The following is an 8408-nucleotide window of genomic DNA, read 5'->3' on the forward strand; positions in this document are numbered from 1 at the left end:
TCGGCGACTTGTCCTCCGGGCCCCGAGCCGGCTCGGGCGGGGGCGTGATGTCACGGCAGGGAGGGGGCGCGGGAGCGGCCGGGCCGGCGGGGAGGCGGGGGAGGTGTTTTCCAGCTTTAAAAAGGCAGGAGGCAGAGCGCGGCCCTGCGTCAGAGCGACACTCGGAGGGCTCCGAACTCGCCGGCACAGTCCCCGCGCCGGGTCGGGCGGCCGGGCGCGGGCACCGGGGCGCGGGCGCACACCTCCGGGCCCCGGGGCCGCGGCCGGGCCCGCCGCGCGCGCACACGCCCCCCGGCGACACCCCTGCGGGGCGGGCGGCGCTGAGCCGGGGGACGGGGCTGCCCTCCCGGGGGACCCGGCCGGGGCGGCGGCGCCGGGCGCCCGCGCCTCCCGCTCCTCCTGCCCCCCGGCCGCCGCCGCCGCGTGGATGCCAAGGACCAGCTTTCCAGTCCCTTCCAAGTTTCCACTCGGGCCTCCGGCTGCAGCCTGCGGGAGCGGAGAAACTTCGGGGCCCGCGCCGCCCTCCGGCGGCACCATGAAGTCGGCGGAGGAAGGTAAGCCGGCCGGGCCGCCCCCCGGCCCCCCCCCCCCGGCCCCCCGCGGCCCCCGGGGTCCCGGCCCCGGCGGGGCGCGCGGCGCAGCCTGGGAAGCGGTGTCCCCCCGGCGTCCCCGGAGCAGCCCTGGTCTCGAGCGCGCCTTCCTGCCAATAGGTGTCTCCGCTCCCCCAGCGCTGAGCGCAGCCCGCGGCGGACCCGCGGCAGAAGCGGCTCAGACGCCGGCGGTGGGGACGCGGCCAGGGCAGGGCCGCCGCCGCCGCCGGACACGCTTCGCGGCCGCGGGAGGGCTCTCTGGGAGCGAAGTGTGGCCGCAGCGTCCCCACGGGGCCGAGGCCACCCTGCGGCTTGGGAGGCCGGCGGCGCAGCGCCAGGTGGGGGTCCGCGGGTGGCGGCGGGGTCTCGCCCCCCGCACCAGCTCTGTGTCGCCGGCGGCTCGACCCGCAGGACCCAAGGCATCAAATACGCCGTCTGGACACAGCCCCTAATTCAAAACATTTCGCCGTCTGTAGAGGCGACTTCAGCCGTAGAAAACGACTCAGGACAGTTTGAAAACGGACCGCCAGGTTTCAAGCGGCTCGTTCCTAGCGCGCCGGTGAAGCCCGGTGATGGCGACTCCCCTCCCCTCAGTGAGTCTCAGGGGCCCCCTTGGCCGGCTGCCCGCGGAAGTGCCGCCACCTCCCCAGCGGCCTGGGCCCCGGCTGTGCCCCCCCCCCCCCCCCCCCCCCCGCAGGTGTCTGAAAGCTGCCTCCCGCCAGTGACAGCATCCTGGTGAGCCAGCAGGGTGGCCGAGGCGCCCTGGGAACCCGGGTCGCCTTCGCAAAGGCCTTAGGAGGGCTCGAGTACCGTATTTAAATTATTTTAAGAAAGCTGGCGAACTTGGCAGTGCGTTTTTCTAAGGGCAGACGTGCTTCTGAGGACCAGCACTCTCCCGCCGCCTTCCCAGAGCAGACCCGGAGCTGCGTGCTGCTTCCCGCGGCGGCTCCTTAACTCAGGGGAGCCGACCGGTGGGCTCGCTCCTCAGAAGGCCAGCGGTTGTCTGCCACCCACTGTGTTTCAGGGAAGGAAGCTTCGCCGGGCTTAGATGTTTAGATGTAAATACCAGGTGAGGTTTGTGGGACGAGCTCTTGCTGTTAGAACAGTTTCCAAAAAGTGTGCTGAGGGTTTGGTGTTGAATTTTTGGACACCTTTCCCAAACGCTGCCCACGTGTTTTTAAACACTGCTGTAAAAAGGGCAGGTCTTTCAAAGTTTCCTTACTTGAACAGTCGGTGGGCCAATCCTGCAACAATCTCTTTTCTTTCACAAGAAACAAGAGCATCTCTGGGGGGGGGGGTCTGTCTGTTTCCTGCACTTGACAAAGGCCCCCCCGCAGGAGGACAGCAGGCTGGGGTGAGGCCTCGGCCCAGGTGAATGGCCGTGAGTACCGCGAAGTGAGGCGGCTGGAAAAGTGTGACCGAACCCTTCAGGGAGACGGCTGAGCGTATGCCAGGCACACAGCTTCCTGCAGGTCAACGCCTGCCTGCCCAGCGCCCGGGCCGCGCTCGGTCCCCTCCCCGGGGCCTGACGAAGGCGCCGGCTGCCGCGAGAGTGCGTGCGAGCGAGCGCCCCAGCACTTCCCTCTGGTGTAATGAGCATCTGGGTCGAGGCTCATTAGGCGCTGTTGTTTCTGAAGGCCTCGTGCTTGTTTTTCCGCGTGGAGGGCGTGGGGGGCGCAGGGAAACGCAAGGCCTGGTAGGTAGCCACCCACCCACCCACTCCGAGGTTGCTCCACACAGAAGGCCCCCGGGGCTATCGGGAACAGAACAAAGCTCGCTCTGTTCTCGACACTTAACTTTGTGCCGCGTTGTTTCCTAATCCAGATTAGAGGAGGCCTTGCTCTCTCACACCCAGCGCGGAGCTCTGTGCTCCGCACACCCGCAGCCTCAGAGAGGAAGCGCCAAACTAAACATTTCCATCAGGACAGGAGGGTCTGCTGAATTGGCAAATAGCTCCACACCGACACCAGTTGAAAGGCACTGGGAGGCGGTGCTGGTAAGAGGAGCATTTAAAAAACTGGCCTCCTCTTCTGCTTGCTTTGCTTGTTGGGGGCGGGGGGGCGGAGCTCAGCCTCGGGCTGGGCAGGGCCGAGTCCTGGTGGTGTGGCCCCGCGGGGCGCCCGTGGGCACCTGTGTGTGCGGAGGTGTAAACCCACTTTCTCTGAAACGGTGGAACAGAAAGTGTTCGTCCGAACGGACTGTAAGGGCTGTTGTGTGCACGTTTCTGGTGCGGACGAGAAGGTGGCTGCAGAGAAAACAGCTGGAAAGAAAATGAAATGTTGCGGCTTCTCGACAGAAACAGACTTGCGTTTGCCCGAAGGTCAGCAAAAAAAGCGAACTAAAACAACACACCCTCCAACATGCATCCCAAAGTGAGCACGACTCTTAGACACTAAATCAGGGCACAGTGAACGATAGTTTATCACCGTTGAGAAAACCAGGCATTTGAAAAGGGTCAGGGGGGAGAGGCAGGGGGGTTGGTGCCACATGATCCACAGGTTATTTGCTTCGGGAAAAGGCGATGCCCTCAGGGCCGAAGGGCCTGCCCGGCTGGAGCTCCTTAGCCGGGTCCCAGCCTCCCTCTCCGGGACTGTCGTCCGCGGGGCGCGGGCCGCACTCCCGCTGCTGCTCTCCCAGACGTCGGTGCCCTTGGAGCCCCGACCCTGGGGTCGGTCGGGACAGCTGGAGCCGGGACGTAGGTGCCCACACGGGCCCGGCCCCTTCGCTGGCGGCGCCCGGGGTGTGGGTCCCCACACACGCAAGCTCTGAGCTGTGCAGCTACTCGTGGACGCGCAGGGGTGTGTGCGTGTGTTGTGAGCAGCTGCAGGGCTACGCAAGCGGGGGGCGGGGGGCGCTGGCCTCTGAGGGCGCCACAGCGCGAAAGGGCTGCTGCCCGCCGGCCGGCGCCCGAAGGTGTGGGCAGCCCGTGGGCCACCGCAGAGCTTCGCGAGCATCTCCCTGCCCTAAGGAAGCCCGCGCGGCCTCGGCGCCTGCGGGGTGTCCGGGGCGCCGGGGGCTGAGAGCTGGTGCCCCCGGCGCTGCCCGTCCCAGGGGCAGGGCAGGCTGGACGGCGGGCGCTGCTGCCCCGCGGGCTGCTCTCGGCGCCCAGGCCGCCCGCCCCGGGCCGGACGTGCGTGTTGTAGACTCAGGCAGGAGCCGGGGCGCGCTGGTTCCTCGCTGCACAAGAGGCCACGCAGTTTCAGGGATTTTTTTTTTTTTTAACTTTGACACGAATGCAGTAGGCTGGGGTGCAGCCCCCACCTGTCTGGCGCTCGTTCCCCGTCTTTGCGCCCCTCGGCGGCGCCCGGGAGCTGCGCGCTCGCCCCCCTCGGGCCGGCGGGTCTGCGGGCGGGGACGGGGGTCCCCGACGCGCGCTCTCGGCCGCGCCCCGCGTCCCCTGCCGCCAGCCCGACGGGCGCGGGCCGCGGGGGCTCGGGCCGCGGCGCACGTGGACCCCTGGGCGCGGGCGGGGGGCGGGGGCCACGAGGGAGCCGCGTGCGCCCCGGCTGCCCCGGGAGTTTATTTAAAACTCGGAAGCCGGCGGCCGGCGAGCGGCTTGTTTATGTCAACCCGGAAACGGCGGGGGGGCGGGGGAGGGGCGCGGGGGCGGGCGCGGGGGAGGGGCGCGGGCGGGAGTCACGTTACCCGAGGACGCGCGGCCCAGCGCCGGGCGCAGCCGAGCCCCGCGCGGCGCGACCACAGGTGCCCGCGGCCGCGGCGCCGAGCCAGGCCGCGACCCCGACCTCGACCCCGACCGGACCCGGCCCGGGGCCCCTTGATCGGGGTCAGGGCCCCGCCCCACCCCCACCCCCCTCTCCCTCTGATCCCAGACCCTGACCGCCACGTTCCCCCCCCCGCCCCCACCCTGAGCAGGACCTTGACCCCCGACCCCAGACCCCGACCTGATCGGGCCGCACCTTGACCCCAGACCCTGGGCCGCGAGCCCAGGTGCGGACCGCAGCCCCGACCCGGCCCATCCCAACATGACGGGGCTGGAGGAGGACCAGGAGTTCGACTTCGATTTCCTTTTCGAGTTTAACCAGAGCGACGAAGGCACTGCCGCTGCCCCAGGTGGGTCTGCGCGCGGCCTGTGAAGGAGGAGGGGGCGCCGGAGGGGCGCAGGGGTCCTCCCGCCGTGTTCCGGGTGCAGGGCTGGGTGGGGGCGCAGGAACCAGATTGAAGTCAGGAGGGCTGGCCTGGGGGGTGTGCCTGGGGCCCCCATCCTGCCCCCCCCCCGCGGAGACCCAGTTTAGTGGGGAGCCGTGGGTGGGTGGGAAAGGCCAGCGCTGAGAGCTGCTGCCCAGTGGGCACCTGAGAGCGGCCGCCCTCCGGCCGCAGGGTCACCCTGTGTGGGGTCTTTCGGCCACTTCTGCTGGAGAGCTGTCTACTCCGGGGGGGGGGGGGGGGGGGCTGTGCCGCCTCCGCCAGGGGACGCGAGTGTCGAGGCCCCACACTTGGACACTGTCGAGGGACAGGTGGTGAGCGGCCGCTGCCAGAGGGCAGGGGGCCATGGAGCCCCTCCAGACCCGTCCCTGAGCGCCCTGGGTGCCCCGACCCCTCCCGGAGGAAGCGCGAAGTGAGCGAGAGCCGCCGCCGGGTCTCTTTCATTTTCTCCTCTGGGCAGAAAGGTTTCAGTTAAACAAACAAACGAGTGAGCCCTGCAGCGTCCAGGCTGGATGCTGAGCGGGAGCCTGAGCCGCTGGGTGTGCACAGGCCGGGAGGGCCGGGGGGCGGCTGCCGACCCCGGAGCCGGGCCTCACCTCCCCTGGCCGGGCTGCCCACGTGGCGCTGGCGCGAGGAGGCCGCGACGCGTTCCTGCGAGGCGTGTATAATATTTTCCGTGCCGCTCGCCACCCCTGCTTTGAAAGCTGCAACGTCCCGTTTGTTTTTAAAGACCAAGCGTTGCAGCCGGGCGGAGGCGCCTGAACTTTATCTGCGCCCAGTTTCGTCTTCCACGGCTGTGGGTCTCCAGGCCTCTGAGGCCTCGGGAGCCAAGGCAGGTGTTTGGGAGAGGCCGGGACTGGAGGGGGTCCCCGGGGCCGCCTTCGCTTTCTTCCCTGGGCCCGGCTGCTCAGGGGGCTCGCGGGGGGCCTTCCCATCAGAAGATTTTCAGCCCCCGGTTTCTGGTGCTCAGCAAGTGTCTTTGATGAGAGGCGCGAGGTGAAAGTGGGGGCCGTGCCTGTGACCTCCCTGTGGTGTGAGGCCCACCCTGGGCAGGGCCTCCCACCCCTGTCCTGGGTCCTGGGGGGTCCTGGGGGGTGCCCCCTGCGTCCTCGGGCGCTGCCGTGCGGGGAGGCTGGCGCGCACAGGCTCTCCGTGGCTTCTGTGGCTGGGGGCCCCCGAGCTGGGGAGGCCCTCGCCGCCCCCCGTGCCTCCCGGAGCGTCTGCTCCTGAGCCGGTCGGTAACCTTCGTAAGGCTGCTTTGAACCCTCTGCTAGGCGTGTGCGCAGCCTCCAGGCTCCCAGGGGCGTACAGTCCGGGGAGAGCCTCCCGTGGCAGGGCCCCCGGGGTGCCGGCGCCTGGGGCCCAGCATTCACCAGCCAGGCTTCGGGGGGTGGAGGGCGCCCTGGGCAGGGGAGGCCGGGCAGGGACGGAGAGGCCTCCGTTTCGCCATCATGTGTTAGAAGTTTAGAAAACATTACCCTTTTAACATATTTTTGTGAGAGATACTTGTGTATTTTTCTTTTATCAAGCGTGTTTTTTAAGAGCAGTTTTAGCTTCAGGGCAGAATGGAGAGGAAGGTCGAAAGATTTCGCCTTGATGCCCGCTCCCCCACCCCCCCACGCCTCCGCTGCCTGCCCGGAGCGGGTCGCCACAGTCACAGTGGATGGTGGGCGTCGCTCCGGGGGGCACACAGTCTGCTGGCCCGGACACACGGACAGGGACAGGCGTGCGTCGTTCCTGTGCCCCACGAAGTGCTCGCACGAGGGCAGAGCCATTGCACGCGAGGGCAGGCGTGCGCTGTGACGGCCCCTCACGGGCCCTTGCACTACCCGGGGCACCTGTGTGCTCCTTCTCCCCCAGGTTCTGGCGGCCGCTGGTCCGTTCCGCCTCCGTACTTCTGCTTTTTCCAGAATGTCTTCCAGTTGAGTCGTTCCGGACGCGGCCTTTTCAGACGAGCTGATTCCGCTCAGTGACGTGCCCGTTTTCTCCGTGTCTCTTCTCGGCTAGTGGTAGCTCGTTCCTTTCTGGTGCTGGGTCGTAGCCCCTTGTCTGACGGACCAGTGTATCACCCGTCACCTACCGAAGGACCTCTGTGATTGCCTCCCGGTTTGGGCAGTTACTTAATAAATCCCCTTCTTTTTGTTCTGAATGACTAATATCTCATAAATATTAAAGTATCGCGTTGCCGTCTTAAATTGTTACGTTAAATTCTCCAGCCCTTCTCGGGTGATATAAGTGGCCTCCCGTTATTTCTGGAACGAGGCTGGGTGTACCTCCGGGAATGGGTGGGCGTCCCTGCGGGGGGCCGTGAGCCCCGGGAATGCGCTCGGCCGCAGGGACCCGGGGGCCCCACCAGCTCTTGTCACGCTTCCCTCTGGGCCGTCGCGCCATCGTCCACCTCGAGGGGTCCGTGGGTGGAGGGCTTCCGCCATTGTCCCCACGTCCCCTCGTGCTGCTCCTGGGGGGCGGGGCACGGAGTTCCCGGTTCCCGGAGGGCTCAGCCGGCACAAATAGTGACCCTGTGTTGGGGGAAAGAGAACGTTTAGAACAACTTGCGTCCTGGGCTGGACGGGAGTGTGTGCGCCCGCAGGGCCCCACGTGGCCGTCCTGTCCCCGGGCCGCAGCGCCCCTGCCCCTGAGAGGGTTGGTGGGCGCAGGAGGGGAAGGCAGGGGAGGGGAAGGAGGCCCCTTCCTCAGTCTCAGGAAAGAGCTGCCCCAGGGCCGGGAGGCGGGTGTGGTCCGAGCTGGCTTCTGAGTGATTTTGGCCCCGAGCTGTGGTGCTGTCGCTGTGGCAACTCGGGAGGAAGTTGGCCAGGCCTGTGGCTGGAGCTGGCGTCTCCCCGGCAGACAGGCCACGTCGGGGCCTCGAGGCCGACGGCTCTGGTGCCGGGTGCCGCGGGCGGCATGTCACTGGGTACAGAAAGGGGACATCTCTGGAAGGACCTTTATTCTCAAGTCCGTTCTCAGCAAGGTGGCGGTGATGGGAAGAGACCGGGAGCTCGTGACTGTGGGTCCTGCGCCCTCGGGGCCCTCAGGGGGGCCCTCGGCTGGGGGACAGGGGCCCCTGCATTCAGTGTGGGCGGCCGACTGTCCGCACTTTGTCCCCAAGTTCCAGGATGTCCCGTGAGGGTAGTTACTTGCACAAGGACACTTTCGTTCCGTGTCTGTGTCAGGAAGGCCGCAGCCGGTAACGGCAGCTGCTCACACACGGGGAACCAGAGGGGAGGCCTGGGGGCCGAGAGGTGTGCAGGGCGGCCTGGGGCCTGGGTCGGGGCCCCGGCCCGTGGGCTGCCTGGCGGTTCTGCTCAGCCCCAGCCGCCGCCTCTGTGCTCAGGAAACGTCGCCCCGCGGCAGGCTCTGTGCTCGCAGCGTGTTTCCGTTTTGTTTTGGTTTGTTTCCGCTACCTGGGAAATTATTGTCCGGCCGCCCGGTGGTCCCGGGGCCCCGGCGAGGACAGGCCCGGCGTCACGGCGCTCAGCTCTCTGTGCAGCTCCGCGTCCTGTGGCTCGACCCCCCGTACGCCAGAGGGGGTGTTCCTTAAAATGACGAGCATCAGTCTGTGAACGACGAAGGGAGCCTGGCGGGGGTGAGCCCGCCCGCCTGCGTCCTGTCCGTCGCTGCCCGCAGGGGACGGGGGTCGGGGGGTGGGGGGGG

At 67.8% G+C, this 8408-nt stretch overlaps 1 protein-coding gene across 4 annotated transcripts in view; it reads left to right on the forward strand.

Annotated features, from left to right (window-relative positions):
• Positions 1-367: 367 nt before the first annotated feature.
• NFATC1 (nuclear factor of activated T cells 1) overlaps positions 368-8408 on the forward strand; it is a 100902-nt gene continuing 92861 nt past the window's right edge. For 2 of the 4 annotated variants that reach the window (XM_039245822.1, XM_039245823.1), the window contains exon 1: positions 368-554. In XM_039245822.1, the coding sequence (XP_039101753.1) occupies positions 428-554 (127 nt within the window). In that variant the 5' untranslated portion in view covers positions 368-427. Of the gene's footprint in view, positions 555-4249; positions 4662-8408 lie in introns of those variants that run through there. The other 2 variants (XM_039245825.1, XM_039245824.1) reach the window with 2 other exon arrangements.

Source organism: Hyaena hyaena, unplaced genomic scaffold, assembly GCF_003009895.1.
Source record: "Hyaena hyaena isolate Hyena2069 unplaced genomic scaffold, ASM300989v1 scaffold_267, whole genome shotgun sequence".
NCBI lineage: Eukaryota > Metazoa > Chordata > Mammalia > Carnivora > Hyaenidae > Hyaena > Hyaena hyaena.